Source organism: Capricornis sumatraensis, chromosome 2 (assembly GCF_032405125.1).
Source record: "Capricornis sumatraensis isolate serow.1 chromosome 2, serow.2, whole genome shotgun sequence".
Taxonomy (NCBI): Eukaryota; Metazoa; Chordata; class Mammalia; order Artiodactyla; family Bovidae; genus Capricornis; species Capricornis sumatraensis.
Window position 1 is genome coordinate 158,061,584 of NC_091070.1, and position 19,526 is coordinate 158,081,109.

Consider the following 19,526-nt stretch of genomic DNA (forward strand, 5'->3'; position numbering starts at 1 on the left):
GATCATTTTAGACATATCCATGATTTTACTTAGGAGGATAGATAGGAACTTGTAACAAGAGATAATTAGGAGTTATTAAATTAAAAAGGGGAGTAGAAAACATCCCCTTGATTTTATATAAAATCCATTCGTAATGGGAGTGTTGTACTTTGCTCTTTAGCAAATTTTTAGATAATATCCAAGTACTGTAAAGTTTAATATTGTAGAGAAATACATCAAATAACACATTTTTGTTTTATTTTCTCTTCTAGGCAAATGCTTTGAAAGCAAGACGTTTTTCACAATCAGTGAAAGTAGTACATGAACGACTGCAGTCCCAAATTCATAAAAAGGAAGCAGAGAATGATAAATTAAAAGAACACATAAAGGTTATAAATACTCATCCATTTTTATAGTTTTAAGTGCTAAAAGTAATGAATGACAGTATAGTCTTAATTCTGGAATTTAGTGGTTTTGAAAGAATTCAGGTTAAGTGTCGCCATGGGAAATCCATATTTGAGGCAAATCTTAACATTTCTGGTCTTTCTAAAGATTTGGCTCCAGATCCTAATATGAAAATGCTATCTCTCTTTAGTACCGATCTAGGAAGAATTTGTAAAGATTGAATTACTTAAAAAAATCTCTCCTATTATTAGTTAAATTATATTTATTTGGAAAAGCTATTAAATATAAGAGAAAATTAAAAAAACTTAAAAATACTGAAGCTATTAATATTTGGTATACAGTCATCCCTTTTATGTGCCTATAATATACTTAAATACTCTTGCACTTATTGAATGACACAATAATGTTTATTATATTGTTTTTGTTACTAATGATAATAACATTAAGATCAGGTAACCTAGCATTGGTGTTTAGATAATCAAGTAACCCGTTATACAGCTTTTTTAGCAGGGAAATTAAGAGGAATTCTCTGGTTTAAACTGCATAGTTTAAATATTCTTGTGGAAGCCTCACAGTCACTTTGAGGTGAGAGTTTGAGGTTGCTATGGTATGACACAAGCTAACTGGATCTACTGTCATTTTTGCCAAAGGAAAAGAAGCAGTGTTGCCACTTTTGAAAGAGAAGTGTACAAAGACAAAACCCCATTGAGTGTGAGGACTTCTGTGCTGGATTTCTGTTTGCTTTTATCTTCCTGAATCATGGCAGATGCCTGTAGCCCAGGCACATGTTTTTCACGATGCATATTGAAGGTTGTTTTTTCCTTTAGTGGCAAAAAGCTTTTGCCCATGAAAGAGACATTAATCAGACTTATGTGAGACATAAATCTTGTCTTTTGTCTGCCTTTAGGTGCTTTTTAGCACTTTCCCCCAGAGATTCCCTGTGTTCTTTGCGTCCGTGTCTTAGGGCACTGGAGATGAACTAGAGTTGAAATTGTACTGCTCTGTTATGGTAAATATAAGAGAATACATGTAATTTAACATCTCAGATTATCTACTACGATTTGTCTTTTTAAAAAAAAAAAAAATTATGTCCTTAAATAGCAGTTGGGGAAGTTCTTGAAAATAGTTTCTTTAGTTTAAAAATGAAATAGTAAAAATTTTTTAAGGTTAAATTTGACAGTTCCTTTTTATATTCATGATATTTAGGAGAGCAAATCGGAGAAGGCAATGGCACCCCACTCCAGTACTCTTGCTTGGAAAATCCCATGGACAGAGGAGCCTGGTGGGCTGCAGTCCATGGGGTCGCTGAGAGTTGGACACGACTGAGTGACTTCACTTTCGCTTTTCACTTTCATGTGTTGGAGAAGGAAATGGCAACCCACTCCAGTGTTCTTGCCTGGAGAATCCCAGGGACGGCGGAGCCTGATAGGCTGCTGTCTATGGAATCGCACAGAGTCGGACATGACTGAAGCGACTTAGCAGCAGCAGCAGGAGAGCAAATATAAAGCTATAAAATCCTAAAGATTTTGCCATCACATTCACCTGTCTATTACTTTGAGTTTACATTCTTTTACAAAATTCTATTATTTAGAAATAATTAGAAGTTGAATTAGCTCATGGATTTTTTTTTACATTCCTTCTAACACAGTTTTGAAATTTATTTAGGGTTGACAAGTTTTGTTGTTGTGTTTTTTTAACGAATGCATGCACAGTGAACTAACTCAGTTTGTCAACATAAATCTCATTTTTTTTAGTTCTGTTGATGGATGACTCAACAATTTTATTGGGTCTTTTAAATTTTTTAGTTACATTTTAATTCCTTGAGAACTACCTTGAAAATACTTTGAACTCATTTTTCTTTCTAGATCTTTAAAGTATGTCAGTTAAAGTTAGAAGATTTTCACATTTTAGAAGAGACAGAATAATTATCTTTATAATATACTGCAAGTATAATTCTTTGGAAAAAGGAAAAGGCAAATAGTTGGTTTAAAATATATATCCATTCATTTGGCAAATGACTGATGGGGTTATTTTGAAACTATAAAAATAATTTGATAGTTTCAGCACACTTCCTAATAGTGGTTGAGCATGGAATTTGATAATCTAGTAAGAAAGTCCTGTGGATCCATGTTCAAAAAAAATCTATTTCACCCTTAGTGATGTGTGCCTGTCATTCATGATGTGATGATGACACCGTGTGGTATTTTAGAGAAAGTACAGCGGTTTTTCTTGGGTTGGGGAGGGTTCTTCCTTTCTCTAAAGCTGACTTAACTATATTGCAGTTTGTTTTCCCCAACTACTTATATAATGGGATTTTTTAGTTTATAGAGATTTTTAAAGACTAAGAATGTTTTGCTTCTTCTGTTAGTTTGTGAAGTTACTTTTCAAAGAGATCAAGCCTTTGGATCTTGTTTAAGATGTATCTCTTAAACTCATTTTTACTGAAAGTTAAGTGTAGTTTTTTGTTGATCATAAGGTAGAAAAGCTCCATCATTTACAGTAACTCCTATTTTCTTTTTTTATTAAAATGATTGCCCAGGAAATGGAAGACTAAAACTTAAATTCTTTAATAATTTTGCATTATTTTCAGAAACACACAACTTTTAAGAAAGGTAGAAACAGTAAAACCTTAAGTCTTTAAGTTCTTAGAACTCAGATGCTTTAAAATACGAAGTTTTAAGATAATTTGAAATGAAAACATGAGTTATCACACTAAATCATATTCATCATCGACCCAACCTAATATTCTGTGTTTAGTTATATCCCCAAAAGATATGTAAGGAGTTATGTCAATTAACATTATCAGACTCAGTGGATAAAAACATGCCTTACCTTTGAGTAAAAAGATAACCAAACATCTTTTTACCCTTCATGACTCTTACTAATCTGGTGGTCGTTTCTCGAACCCTGTGTGGTCTTAGAATAATAGCTTCAATAAATTTACTGCTTACTGGCCAATTAGTACTTTCATTGTTTTGATGTAACTCTTTCAAATGTCAAGACTTCCCCCTTAATTCTAGTAAATTAAAATATAGCAAATAAGTTTTTGTTTATCTCATCTGTACTCTTCATGATCTATAGATTTTGATTATATATCCTTTAAGCATTTATAATTTGAACTAGAGTCCTAATATATTTGGGGAGCTACTGATTCCTTTGAGCTTTATGTACATACTGTTTGAATTGTCTCCGGCTTAATTACTTTTTTTTTTTTGATTTGCAGTAACTAGTGAGTGGTATATATAATATTCTAGATGTGAAATTAAAAAAAAATTCTAGTTAATCAAAAAGGTATTAAGGGAATTAGTGTTTCTGCCATAATCACCAGTATTAGCTTCTTAGTAAGAGTAGTATTAGTTTTATATAGGTTTATACATTCTAAATTTGCACTAAAAAAATAAATAAATTTGCACTGTATAACTGGTTACAAATAAACATTGGTGAAATCACCTTTCTTCACTGTTTCGCTTTTTACTAAACTTATTAGTCTTTTTCATAAATTCTATGTGGAAGATTACTTACATATTTTAACAATGTTTATGTCAGTATTGGCATTCTAAAATAACTTAACTACTGCTGATATTTTTTAGAGTTTAGAAACCCAAATATCAGAATGGAATTTGCAGTTGAAAAAGAGTAAGTATGAGGCTGTAGCAATGAAAGAATCAAGTAGGCAAAAAACTATCGCATTGAAAAAGGCATCTAAAATTTACAAACAAAGGATTGAACATTTTACTGGAGACGTGGAAAACCTTACTTCCCAAATTAGAGAGCAGGTGAGTTATATACATTCTTCCTTAAAGAATTGTTTTATGTGCTTAGTTTATGTACTTAACTTCCTAACGCTTAGTATAATTATCTTGTTAGAAAAACTTTACTCATACTAATTTTGCTTTATTCTTTATTTTGAAAGATTACATAAACTGACAAATTTACGTTTTGAATTACATCAGCATTTCCTTGGGACTTTATTTAAAGGATATGTAAGTCCCAAAGCATCTGTGATTAACTATGGGTTGTACCACTTCATACATATTCACCCTTGGAAATTTACATGGCATATTAACATTAAATTAAAGTACATTAACAAAGGCCCTGAGAAGGCCTTCAATGTCAAGGAGGGTATTGAATTCAGAGTTCTCCACCACTTAGTTAGCTGCAGAATTCTTTTATTCACAAAGTAACTCTTGGAACTGACTCTGAGGAATACCAGTTTGGGAAATACTGATTTGTATTATTAGACCATATGACTTTATTCAGTAATTCACTTCACTTAAAATCCATAATGTATTTAAATACATGTGCTGATGTAAACCCACCATGTGAAAGTTATCTTTGGGTTTATTAACAAAGTTGAAAATTGACTTAGTGCTTTGTTTTTGATGAATTATGTTTATTCAATTACCAAATAATAAAATATTTACTCTTTTAAAGTATCATTGGTATCCCATCTCTTAAGAACTTAGATATGAATGAACTGAAAACAGACTTGCATAAATGCTTATATAAGCAAAACAACCTAATGTTTTATAAGCTCAACTGTGAACATTTTAAAACTCTTTAATATTTAACCTACATTCAGAAGAATTAAATTAGATAAAAGACTTGAGGACTAAGTGCAAAATCTGTAAGGCTGAAGGGCTAGTTGAATGCCGGAAAATATTCCTGTGTGTTAAAAACTAATTGAGTCATTAAAATTCTTGGGATTTTCTTTTAACTAGCACCATGTCACTCATGCCCCAGATCATAGTATAGGAAGACTTGGCCACTTATTAACCTGGTGACTTTGGGTAAGGTACTTAACCTCTCTAAGCTTTAGGTTCTTTATCTATAAAATAGGGGATAATAATACTGCCTGTCTCATATAGGAATACATGAGAAAATGTCAAATCACAGTGTCTGTCCGACTGCATTTTTGCCACATTAACCTTTCTATTCCTCTAATGCGGTTAGTGTGTTTGTTTCACTGTTCTATGCTCTTGCCTCTGACTGTAATGTTCTTCAGGTTCTGTAATAGCTGATTGTTTTAAAAATCATTTTGCTATCTTTTTACTTGATATCTCTTCACAGGGGCCTTCCTTGACTACTCCTTTTGAAATAGCCCCACAACAGTTAATCACATCAATGTCTTAAATTTTTTTCTTAGGATTTATTTTATAGGCAAAATTTCTAAATATCTTAATTTATATTCTAGTATAATTGCCCAACATATCCTTCATAATGCATATTAATATTCATTTACATGTAATATAAAAACAATACTAGTCTTTTTTAAATACATTAAAAATATTACTGTAAAAATGTAAAAGAAAATGTCTCACACATAGTAGATGTTGAATAAACACTTGTTCAGTGATAGGAAAGAAGGAAGCACCCAATAAATGTAAACTGCTCATATCACTACTTCTAAGTCTTCTGATTAGTAATTATTGGCACCATTGTCATTCTAGTGAATTTGTCTTTCTTTAGAGAGGGGGTACAATGGCTACAGCTCTTTGGGTGAATTTGTAAAGAGTAGATTCATTTGACAGTTATTTGTTGAGAGTCAGTAGGGTGCTCTATACAGAATAGCTTGGCATAGAACTATCATATGACCCAGCAATTTCATTCCTGTATATTTATCCAAAAAAGCCCAAAAAGCTAATTCAAAAAGATATGCAGCCTAAAGTTCATAACAACATTATTTGTAATAACCAAGATATGAAAACAACCTAAGTATCCATTAACAGATGACTGGATAGAGAAGATGTGGTGTATACACACACAGGAATATTACTCAGCCATAAAAATGAACTTTTGCCATTTGCAACAACATGGATGGACTTGAAGGGTATTCTTCTAAGTGAAAGAAGTCAGAGAAAGACAAGAGTTCAGTAAATATAAAGGAGGGAATTATCGTCAGTAATTATGAAACATTTTTTAAAAATAGCTCCATTAACATCCTTAAAATGTTAAGTTGGGACTGTTATTATATGCATATAAAGTAATAGTATTATAAAGTCATTATTAAAATTTACTTTAAAGTTTTCCTGTGTTCAGATTTGTATACTGAAATTTTCTGTAACAAAAGTTCCATAATATAGGATGAGTGTTTCCTTGTTAATAATGTATTTTTTTTTAGAACAAAACTAGTGTTATTAAATTACAAGATGAGTACTTTATGTATTTTTTAGGAAGCCAAGTTGTCTGAAACAGTTTCAGCTTCCAATGCCTGGAAAAGTCATTATGAGAAAATAGTAATAGAGAAAACTGAGTTGGAAGTTCAGATCGAAACAATGAAAAAGTAAGAAAAAAGTGTCTTTACTATTTATAAGAAATGTTTTCAGTTCTTTCCTCTTTGAGTAGTTTATATATGGTTCCTATGAATTACATATGGTAAAGCTATTGTCTGATTTGCTATGTTTGCTATTTATAATTTATAAACTTTTCTTACTCTACTTTAAAAATACAATTAAAAATTATTACCCATTAAAATGCATTTTTATTCACAAATTATTGATCCTTAAGGTATCTTAAATGCATAACAGAAAATCTGAGTAAAAATATATATGTTTTATATTTTGTTATTTATTATTAATAAGTTAACAATAAAGAACTATACATTTGCTTTTGAATGTTTTACTTTCTGTATATTTTCTTCAATTTTTTAATTGAAAAGTGTATATTATTTGCTTCTAAAGATTATTTATTATCTCACTTGATCCTTTTATTTAACTCTTTCCCAAAATTGTGTGTGTGTGTGTATGCATGTATGAGTGACAGAAAGACAGGCCCACCTGTGGACCATAGTTTAGATGTTTGACTAACTAGCAAAGAGAATATTGTTTTTCATTAGTGTCATCAATGGATAATTATTTCTAATCAGTTACTCAGGTAGAAGTAACCTTATAGATTATGATTTCCTATTTCCTTTGTTCTGAGTGTGATTAACTTTTGAAACTGTACTTTACAAAGAATAACTTCAGAAGCACACTTAAGATACATATTGTTTGAATGAAAATTTCTATGGCTTTTATAAAGGCAAATCATTAATCTTTTGGAAGATCTGAAGAAAATGGAAGAGCATGGAAAAATTTCATGTGAAGAAATTCTTAGAAAACTTCACTCAATTGAATATGAAAATGAAACTCTGAATCTTGAGAACACAAAATTAAAGGTATGTGTTTGTGTATATGTATATCATGTTGTATGAGGACAACTTGGTCCTTTGTAGAAGTAGCTTGAAGTAACAACATGTTTAGAAGTATGCTGTTGTATCATTATCTTTTGTTTCTCAGAGGTTTAGAATATCATTATAATAAGTAATTCTAAAACTATATCTTTGTATCTTTACATACATATATATGGACAATACTTATATATTTGAATGTTTACAGTTGTATACACAGATACCTGTAAAAATTGTTTTCAGTAGTACTGAATAAGACTTACGAAGCTGAATAACTGTCTCTTTGTCTCAACCTAAGAGAATTTGTTTATTCTCCAATTTTAGCAGTTCAGGTGAATCTCCAAAATTACATTAACTTTAATGCATAAGATTATTTCTAGGTGTCATGGTTATGATAGGATATAGCCTCAGGCTTGGTCCTTTGAAACCAAAATATATATTTTTGGCTGCTTCATAACTGGAAAGAATTTTCCAACTTAATCAAATCTGAGGGACAATTGAGTTTTTATGTACCAGAGAAAAGATGTAGAAGCTTTTATACTTCCTGAGAAAAAGGACATTTGAGTTCCCACTCATAGATATGTGTAACCTGATGAGACCTGACTAAAGAGGATGACATCATTTTCAGTTCTTTAATGCTGTTTTTGGAGGACAGTAAATAGAAGACAGGAAAAAATCTGTTTATGGGAAAAAAGGTGAAAATTGGCAGCTCAAAACCAGAGTGGCATCAGAGAACTGAGCTACTTTTTAGCTCTCTACCCTGCCATTCAAATGGGTGATGGGGCACCATCCATTATATATCCAAGATTCAAACAACAGGATGGAGGGAAACAAAAGATGAATTATCTCTCCCCTTTTCCCCATTTCCTCCTCTTTATGGAGACTTCCTGAAAGTTCCATACCACTTGATTCTTCTCCTTATTTAGGTATTAATATATGGCTTCCTCTAGTTGCAAGGAAGACTAGATAATGGAGCCTTCTAGTGATCCTGCTGCTGCTAAGTCACTTCAGTCATGTCCGACTCTGTGCGACCCCATAGACGGCAGCCTGCCAGGCTCCCGCGTCCCTGGGATTCTCCAGGCAACAACACTGGAATTGGTTGCCATTTCCTTCTCCAGTGCATGAAAGTGAAAAGTGAAAGTGAAGTCGCTCAGTCGTGTCCAACTCTTGGTGACCTCATGGACTGCAGCCTACCAGGCTCCTCCGTCCATGGAATTTTCCAGGCAAGAGTACTGGAGTGGGGTGCCATTACCTTCTCCAAGTGATCCTGAGCTCTAGCCAAATATGAATACTCCTTATTTCCTGCAGTTTGTTCATATTTTCCTCTATCCCTATAGTTTTACTATTTTTACAGTTTGGAATTTTTTTTCTCAAGTATTTATTTATTTATTTATTTATTTATTTTTTATTTTTTTTTTAATTTTTTATTTTTATTTTTATTTTTAATTTTTTTAATTTTAAAATCTTTAATTCTTACATGTGTTCCCAAACATGAAACCCCCTCCCACCTCCCTCCCCATAACATCTCTGTGGGTTATCCCCATGCACCAGCCCCAAGCATGCTGTATCCTGCGTCAGACATTTAAATCCTACCTTTTCTTTAAAGTTCAGTTTAATGCTCCTTCTTCCCAAAATCTCCTCAATTAGGATAAATCTTTCCTCAGAAACTCCCATCCTTTATGCAGAGGATGCCTTGGGGAGGTGTGACATATAGTTAGTTCTCATTCAATATTTATTGAACAAATTCTTTTTTTTCCTATTAATTTATTTTGATTCGAAGATAATTACTTTACAATATTGTGATGGATTTTGCCGTACATCAACATGAATCAGCCACAGGTATACATGTGTCCCCCTGTCCAGAATCCCCTTCCCACCTCTCTTCCCACCCCATCCCTCTGGGTTGTCCCAGAACATCAGCTATGGGTGCCCTGCTTCATGCCTTGAGCTTGCACTGGTCATCTGTTTTACATATGGTAATGTATGTGCATCTTTCAATGGTATTCTCTCAAATCATCCCACCCTCGCCTTCTCCCACTAAGTCCAAAAGTCTGTTCTTTCCATCTGTGTCTTCTTTGCTGCCATTCAGGTAGGATCATTGGTACCATCTTTCTAAATTCCATATACATGTGTTAATATACAAACATATGTGTTAGTATAATTTGTCTTTCTCTTTCTGACTTGCTTCACTCTATAATAGGCTCTGGTTCATCCAGGTTCATCATTAGAACTGACTCAAATATGTTTCTTTTTATAGCTGAGTAATATTCCATTGTATATATGTACCACAACTTCCTTATCCATTCATCTACCAGTGGACGTCTAGGTTGCTTCCATGTCCTAGCTATTGTAAATAGTGCTGCAGTGAACACTGGGGTACTGAAATGTGTCTGAAATGTGTCTCTTTCAGTTCTTGTTTCCTGTGGGTATATGCCTAGCAGTGGAATTGCTGGGTTGTATGGCAGTTCTGTTTGCAATTTTTTTAAGAAATCTCCACACTGTTCTCCATAGTGGCTGTACTAGTTTACATTCCCACCAACAGTGAAAGAGGGTTCGCTTTTCTCTTTACAGCCTCTCCAGCATTTATTGTTTGTGGACTTTTTGACGATTCTGTTCTGACCGGCATGAGATGATGCATCATTGTAGTTTTAATTTGCATTTCTCTAATAATGAGTGAAGTTGAGCATCTTTTCTTGTGTTTATTAAACATCTGTATGTCTTCTTTAGAGAAATGTCTGTTTAGGTTTTTTGCCCATTTTTTTATTGGGTTGTTCATTTTTCTGGTATTGAGCTATATGAATTGCTTGTATATTTTGGAGATTAATTCTTTGTCAGCTGTTTTGTTTGCTATTATTTCTCCCATTCTGAGGACTGTCTTTTCACCTTGCTTATAGTTTCCAAAAGCTTTTAAGTTTAATTAGGTCCCATTTGTTCATTTTTGTTTTTATTTCCATTACTCTGGGAGGTGGGTCATAGTGGTTCTTGCTGAGAGTTATGTCAGAGAGTGTTGTGCCTATGTTTTCCTCTAAGAGTTTTATAGTCTCTGGTCTTACATTTAGGTCTTTAACCCATTTTGAGTTTATTTTTGTGTACGGTATTAGAAAGTGTTCTAGTCTCATTCTTTTGTAGGTAGTTGATCAGTTTTCCCAGCACCACTTGTTGAAGAGACTATATTTTCTCCATTGTACATTTTTGCCTCTTTTGTCAATGACAAGGCATCTATACATGCATGGATTTATCTCTAGACTTTCTATTTTGTTCCATTGATCCAAATTTCTGTCTTTGTGCCAGAACTATACTGTCTTGATGTCTGTAGCTTTGTAGTATAGTCTGAAGTCAGGAACGTTGACTCCTCCAATCTTCTTTCTGAAGATTGCTTTGGCTATTCAGGGTCTTTTGTGTTTCCATAGAAATTGTGAAATTATTTGTTCTAGTTCTGTGAAAATTACCATTGATAGTTTGATAGGGATTACATTGAATCTACAGATTGCTTTGGGTAGTATACTCATGTTCACTGTACTGACTCTTCCAATCCAAGAACATGGTATATTTCTCCATCTATTTGTGTCATCTTTGATTTCTTTCATAAGTGTTTTATAGTTTTCTATACACAGGACTTTTGTTTCTTTTGGCAAATTTATTCCTAAGTATATTATTCTTTTGAATGAATTCTATCCTAGAAGAGGAAGCAGCTTTATTGATTATGTTTATATTTTCTTAATTTCCTTAATACCCTTCAGAGAGGAAATTAGGATATTTCATTAATTATATGTATGGTTTTTAATTACATAAAAAATCATTGAGTTAAAGTTTAAATATTATCATATTCTATTAATAAATCAAAAATATGTATTTTTACACATTTTTCTCTGAATTTTATTCAAGGAAAAACATCCATGTATATTTGGCATATGTTATATACAATGTAAAATTGTCTAGGTGTTGTATTTTGTTACTTTCTCTTATTTCAGAATAATTTTAGATTTTAGTTTCAAATGAAGATGATACTAGCTGATACTGTTTCCAAGGCCCAGTGACCTCCTCTATTAAAAACAACAAAAATTATTTGGAGGTTTACAAAGTTCTATTTGTTCATTATAGAAAGTTTGAAAAACAGAAAAGCACAAAAGGATAAATCTAAAAATTACCTATGATCTCACAAATGAAAGAAATGAAATTACTATTTTAGCATATATATAATTTGGGGGGATTTTGGATTACTTTCAGATTTTTTTGCTATTATAAATAAAAATGTGGATGGTTTTAGTCTTTTTTGCATATATATATATATATGTATATATATTTTGAGGATAAATTTCTGGAAGTAGAATTATATGGTCAAATGAAAGACCCATTCTTAATTTTGATATTATATATTTCAAAATCACCCATCATAAACAGGTCCTTATACTTTTGGCAACATTTGACAATTTTAAAACAAATCTCTCGAAATTTGATAAGTGATCTTACCTAATTTTGGGGATTTAGATACCGTCTATATCCTGAGGGCACTCAAATCTGTATCTCTAGCCTAGACCTTGGCCCTGAATTCCAGACATATTATGTATGTATTCTACTGCTTACTTGAAATCTTCCTCTTGGATATTTCATAGATGTCTCAAAGTTATCATGTCCAAAATAGAGCTCCTGTATTCTTCAGTATGGTTCATCCTACAAAGTTTCCCTTGCCTCAGTTAATAGCAGTCATCCTTTCTATTACTTGACTCCTTTCTTTCATACCTACAATCCAGTTTGTCAGCAAATCTACTTCAAATACATCCAGAATTTAACCACTTCTCTGCAGCATCACTGTCATTGTCCTGGTTCAGCCCATCATCATCTCTCATTATAGTGACTTCCTACCTCTCCTCTGCTTCTGCCATTGCCCCTGCAGTCAGCATTCAGTGTAGTAGTAGAGTAGTTCCTATAAAAATGTAAGTCGTCTTCAGATCATGCCACTGCTCTTGGTTAATAGAGTAAACATCTACAAGGCATTATAATATTTGACCTCTGACATTACCTCTCTGACCGTATCTTCTTCCACACTTCCCTTTTTCTTGCTTTCTGCTACATTGGCCTTCTTTCTGTTTTCCTCTAACTGACCAGGTTTTCTCCCACTATGGCCTCTTCCCTCAAAGGGCAGCACATTCTTTTGGTGTTTACTCCAGAGTCTCTTTTTCAGGAGGCCTTCCTGGTGGCCCATTCTCAACTTGTCCTTACTATATTGCTATCATGTATGATCTATCTTACATCTTGTTCTTGTTTTCTTTGTCTGTATACTCCTTGCTTTTGTCTGTCTATACATGGAGTACATTAAGCTCATGATGGAAGGGTTTTTGCTTTTTATGTTCACTACTAAAAGATTATATCCAGTGCTTAGGGCATTTTGTAATAACTGGTAAGCATATTTTTTCATGTATTTTTCATCATTTACATTTCTGCCTTTTGGAATTACCTACTAATTATCCTTTACATGTCTTTTTTTTTTCAAAATTATTATATAAAGGTTCTCTCTATATTAAGGGTATTAATCTTTTGTCATAATCCTTTACTTTTTTGCACATTTTGTTAGCCTGATTAATACTCTGAGGGGCTCTGAAATTTTGGAGATACACATGAATCTATGTATGTATAGGTGTATGTGTGTGTATGTGTATAATATATATATATATATATATATATATATATATATATATATTTTTTTTTTTTTTTTCCTTTATGGCCTCCTTTGGGAGTCTCACATTTCTGCATATCTTGGGAGCAATGTACTGACTATGATCCAGAAAAAGACTTATCTTTTCAAGGATGTTTGTATAGTGAACATCCTTGGAAGATAGTAATGTTTCCTTCTACCAAAAGGCATGCTTACTGCCTGTTATAAGAGATTTGGGCTCCCTAAATTTGGAGTTGCTTCTCTGTACGTCTCACTATGTGTACAGGTGTCATCAGCCCTCTTGGTATTGCTTTGGGGGAAGTGAGGCTTAGGAAACTAACACAAACACTGATATAAGACTCACCCAGGAGTCTTGTGTCTTCTGCTAGTATCCATGAGACTATGCTAGGCTAACTGGTAATCTTGGAGGGTAAAAATTTCAGACTCTTACAGTTCTTGATATCGTCTTATGATTTTATGCTTAGTTAGGTTTTTACTATTCTAAAATTAAATCACGTTTTACCTGAATCTTCTGTGAAAAAAAGTGTAAGCTTAATTTTTTAAAAATATTTAACACATTAAAATAAATGCATAATTGACCAATATAAAAATCATGTTTGCTGAAGTTGTATTGTTAACCTGTTTTTTCCTAATGAATGATTGTCTTATTACCATTATAGCGATCCATATTTTCCCCATTTATTTAAAAATCCAACCTTTGTCATATGATAAATATAATCTTAATGTATTTTTTTTCTATTCCATAGACCCCTGTCTTATATAGAGAGGGGTCGCGAAGAGTCGGACACGACTTGGCGACTGAACAACAACATACATTTTAGTATCTAATAAGTACTGAGATTCTCTACTTAGTATCCTTTAAAATTTTTATTAGTCTCTTCTATTTTTCCATATGAATTTTAAATTAAGTTTCTCATATTCTTCTTCCCCTCAACTGTTTTGGTTGTAATTATATTAAAGTTGTATTGATTTGTAAAAAACTGATATGTCAATAATATTGAGTCCCCCTTCCAGGAATGTGGTCTTTCTATTGTTCAAGTCTTTTATGTCAATAAATTTTTAAAGTTTAAAAATATGTTTTTAATAAATAACTTTTTGAAATTCTTAATTTTAATGGTAATTATATGCAGTCAGAAATAAGCTAATTTTATTAGCTTTGTTGATAAATGAGTTAATTTTTAATGCATCAAAGTACAAATGAATTCTAATGATTTATAAAATCTATTTATATATTCCTTAATAGACTACACTTGCTGCTTTGAAGGATGAGATTGCCTCTGTTGAAAATGAACTCTTAGAATTGCAAGAAGTAGAAAAACAACAGAAAACTCTTATTGAAGTTTATAAAACTCAGGTAACCATTGCATTTATTTTAATGTTTGTTAAATTTGGTAGATAATTTAAACACTGTATTTGTTTATGGTTTAAAAAAGCAGAACTGAGGAAAGGTGGAGTTATTGTGATAAAATATGATTTATCTCAAGATATTTCTTAAGGTCCCAAATTCATAAAATGATTCTTTTTATTCCTAATTCATATTCGCTATGTTTATATTGGATATTCCTAAAAGTGATCTAAAATTAATTGTTAGTTAATTTTAGTTATATTTGTCATCTTGTATTTTTAATGGTATTGATTTAGAATAATGACTCCATTCAAGGGTCATTAAAGCACAATATTTCCTCTTTGCATCTTAAAAAGTATAATTCATATTTATTCTCATGAAAGACCTGGAAGAGAACATACATATTGAATAGAGCATGTGTTAATTGGTAATTTATAGAAAAGCTTATGATTTAGAAATACAGTATTTAAGAAAAACTTCATTTGAAAGATGAGACATATGCAGGCCCTTGAATGATGGGTAACAAATTGGTCAACAAGGACCTTATTTTCATGAAAGAGAGTGTTTGAATTGAAGGATAATGAACTAAAGGTTAAAGCTGAAGGAGGGAAGTAATGTAGGTCAGTAGGAAGGACTCCATTCCCATGGTTTAGATGGGAAACTGGAGTTGAGACTAAAATTCAGTTAGAATATTCCAGTTATCCCTGCTGGAGGTAAGAGTGGAGGCTGTGATGGACTGTGTGATGCCTCACTGAAAATATCATCTCGGTCTTCCAGCTGGTTGTTCTGATTTAACCCTCCATCAAGAATACTGTGGATGAGTATATTCTTGGCTCTGGGTCTTGTATAAAGTGCTTAGGTTTTTTGTTTTTTAACAGATTTTGATTTGTAGAGTGAAATAGTTGCTTTGGGAGCTAGTTTGGACCAGAGACCAATTCTTTAAAGTGACATTGACTTGCTAATGAAGGTCCCTCTCTAATATTCAGAGCTCAGGTGAAGATTCTAGAAGTATTATGGGAAAAGACAGGTAAATCACAAAAGGATTGTGGATTAGAGTAGAGCACTGAGTGATTCTTGTATTTAAAGAAGGAATAACATTAGATAAACATACTGATGGTTCTAATAGGGTAATGATAATGGGTTTAAAATAGAAATTTTAAAATTTAAATTCACATTTTTAGCTTTTTATTTCATATAATGGTCCTAATAAGCAAATACTGTAAAATTTTTTATTTTCAGATACAAAAGGTGCAAGAAGCAGCTGAAATGGTAAAAAGCAGATGCAAAAATTTGCTTCAAGAAAATAGCCTAATAACAAAAAACAAAAATAAAAAATTAAAAAAGGTTGGCTTGACATTTTAAATAATAAAATATTTTATTTATGTTTTGTACTGTATGAATTTCATATGAATTCTTTTATATAAATTTTATATAAATTCTTTCATTTTCTTTAGTTTAGACTTAGGAATTATCTGTTCTCGATTTCTGTGGCAATTTGTTTTCTAAGGAAGTAATGTGTCTTCCAGACCTGAAATGTGTTAATATATTTTTAAAATTTTTCCTAAATATTTAAAAAATAACATAAATGTTTAATTTCTCTGATACAAGAGGAGACTTAAGTAGCATCAAAAAATGGTTGTCACTGAGCTTCATGCAAAGTTGACTATCTTTCATTTTTAATCTCATCTTTTTTATTCTGATACTAAATCTTTTGTATAAAAAAACCAAAATATTCTCTTCTAAATGCTTTTTTGGAAGAAAAGTAACATTAAAAACAAAAAGAACCCAGAATCATTTCCTTTTTTTTTTTTTTTTCACCCTATTGCGAAAGAATGAAGGGAAGGTCAGTGTTGGCAAGTTATGATGTTTTTATGAATATTTTTAAGTTTTTAAATGAAACCGCATCCTTTTTTGGGTCTTCTCTCATTGCTTTTGGTAAGGAAGCAGTGAAACTTGTAGGACGTTGACACCCCTGACTCCCGGCTGGGGAGGTCATGGCATGTTACTGGTTAGTTGAGTGTAATAAGGTGACTGTCTCTGGGTTGTCCCCACATCTTGGAATTGAGAATTTTGAGTAAGACACCAATGTGAAGAAGAGGTCAGTCAGAGCAGGTATTCTTTGCTGGTTAAAAGAGAGAAAGATAGCCCATCAGATGTGTAACTTATTACTTTTCACCTATTTTTAGCAGACCAGAGAAGAAATCATTTTATACCTCTTGATTACTTTTTCTCATGAGACATACCAATGCAAATGCCTCCTCTTTTATAGGCAACACTATAAATAAAAGTCTATTTTAGAAACCTGTTCAAAAAGCTGAAGAGGCTGGAGCCTGTGCAGGGTTTCCAGATACTGTGAGGTCACAGTGTTTTCTTACTGGTATTAAACCAGATAAGCTGTTTTTTAAAGTGAAATGCTCCCTTTTTCTTGTCCACTGTTTTAAGTCTCTTGTCTTTCTCATGGGCTCTTAGATGTTTGGGGACCCAGAGGCAGGCATTTTTCTAATTTTATCATTTGTAATCCAGACGGCCTGATGTTGCATAGTAGCTCTCGGTATTCCCTGTCTTGGGGAAAAGTCTAGCTTTTGTTTTTCTTCCCTATGAATATCCTAGGTGCCCTATGTCTTGTTATTTCTTCTTAATTATCAGTTCAAGCAATTTTTACGGTTGCTTCTTGTCACATCTCTACAAAAGTGCCACCGTGAGGAATTGTAGCAGCCCAGAGATAATATAAGTACAATTAGATTTGTTCTTAGTAACATGGTAACATTAATGATCAAATTATAATCTCCTGAATACTACTGATATTAGGTATTTTGAATTTACATACAGCAAACCTCACTAATTCTGACTGAGTGCAGCAAGGCTTCTTTATTCAAAATATCGGAGTTTCTAGATCAAATTTTGGACGAAAGTCTAAAGTCACTTCGGATTGATGGCTGAACAGCAGCAGACTGCTGTACCAGCTTTCTTAGTAATGTCTGTGCTTGCATATAAATGACAGGACGGAGTCAAAAGTTTACTTACCTAAGTAACTTAAACATTCGCCCTGCAAGCTAATATCACCATATTCATTTACTCAACAAACTTTTTGTACACTAATTAAAATACAACCTACTTTTGTGTTCTATATTCTTATTTAGCGGGTGGGCTTCCCTGGTGACTCAGATGGTAAAGAATTAACTTGTCATGCAGGAGACTCAGGTTCGATCCCTGGGTCGGGAAGATCCCCTGGGGAAGGGATTGGCAGAATGTGCCTGGAGAATTCCATGGACAGAGGGGCCTGACGGCAGTCCATGGGGTCATAAAAAGTCAGATATGACTGAGAAAGTTTCACTTTTCATTCTTATTTAGCACAGTCGAACTTAAAGTTTATTCTTATTTATTTGGTTAAATCTCTTTTTATAAACTCTTATACCTAAAATATTTATTATATTACAGGTATATCTAGTATTTAATATAGTAAAAACATGAATGCTGAATGTGTGATCTTGCACTTATTTCCCTAATGCTACAACTCAGATGAGAGGCCAGATGGAGTCTCATCTGAAGGAGTTAGAATGTGTCCGCGATTCCTTGACGGCGGTGGAACAGAGGCTTCAGGAGTGTCAGGAGAGTCTGCAGCACCACAAGGGAAAGTGTGCAGACCAGGCACACACCGTTAGGGAGCTTCAGGGCCAGGTGTCCAGCCATCATTTTGATTTTCGTTAGACGTGTTGAATGCTTTGGAATAATTTCGCCAGTTGAGGGCACTCCTGTCAGGGGTTGATTATTTTACTCTTATCTAAATAAGTTGATAAAATGTCAGTTTCTTGTGAATACTGTGTTATTTTGTAAGCTATTCTTGTTAGTATTTTATAATGAAAAATGGTAGTTAAAATTGCTAATTTAATTTATTCATACAAATCTATATTTAGACATTTGAGGACAGTAATAGCATGAGAGAAGGAGCAAAGCTATGCCTACAAGTATATTTTTGATGTCAGGATAAGATAAATTATTGTAATTTACCTTATAAAAATTAGAATTTATTTCTGTTAGAATTATGTGCAAGTTTATTTGGATTACTCTCAATTATATTTTAAACATATACTTTTTCACTGCATCAGAAGAGAGAGATCATGGGTTTCCTATAGCCATCTCTTAATTAAATGCCTAACACATAGTAAACACTTAATAAATATTTTTTCATCTTTTTTTTCAAAGAAGCATGTCCAAAGGTGGTGGCACATCTTTTTATTTGCGAAATAATTTTAGGAAGAGTTCCTATCTTCCAGATTAATCTGGATTTAATATTGAAAATCATCCCCCTTTTTTTTAGTATAAATTTATTTATTTTAAAAAGAACCCAAACAATACTTTGCTGAGTTTATCTCCTGAGAAGAGATCTTTCTAGGAAAATGTCAAAATCACACTAACTGAAATATGAGAAAAAATTTTTTTTTCAAAACTGCATTATTTAAACGTAGCTTTTAAAGCAGTGGGAAGAATATTCTGTTTTGGTGTAGGCAAGTGTATCTTTGCTTATCTGTTTTGTTTTGCTTCTCACAAATATGTTTTTTATTCAGTAGTTACAACTTTATAGATATTCTATTATTAATCACTGCCTGTAGGTGAATCAGAAAACTGTAAGAGTAATCCTAAGTATCCAACAATAGGAGGTTACTGTTTAAAATCTTCACATTTACTTAACAAAATACATGTTCTTTTTCAATAAAACATTACTCAGAATGTTTTAATTGCCATCTTTCAGTAAAAATTTTAGTAGGTAATTTTCCATGAGGCAGCAATAGTTTTTTTAAAAAATTCAGGAATTTAAGTATTTGTTTTTTAACATTGTAATATTTCTTGGTGTCTCTCTGTGTAGGGATAATAATATTTATGCCATCTTCTTTTTTATATTTGTTCTAGCAAAAAACTATGTAGATTTCTCTGGAAGTCACTTATAAAGAAAATAA

General features: G+C 32.5%; 1 protein-coding gene across 1 annotated transcript in view; it reads left to right on the forward strand.

Annotated features, from left to right (window-relative positions):
• Positions 1–19,526, forward strand: part of ODF2L (outer dense fiber of sperm tails 2 like) — a 37,030-nt gene that overhangs the window by 12,151 nt on the left and 5,353 nt on the right. The window contains exons 6-11 of the mRNA XM_068964069.1: positions 252–368; positions 3,975–4,160; positions 6,558–6,667; positions 7,405–7,540; positions 14,470–14,580; positions 15,811–15,915. Of these exons, the coding sequence (XP_068820170.1) occupies positions 252–368; positions 3,975–4,160; positions 6,558–6,667; positions 7,405–7,540; positions 14,470–14,580; positions 15,811–15,915 (765 nt within the window). The remainder of the gene's footprint in view (positions 1–251; positions 369–3,974; positions 4,161–6,557; positions 6,668–7,404; positions 7,541–14,469; positions 14,581–15,810; positions 15,916–19,526) is intronic.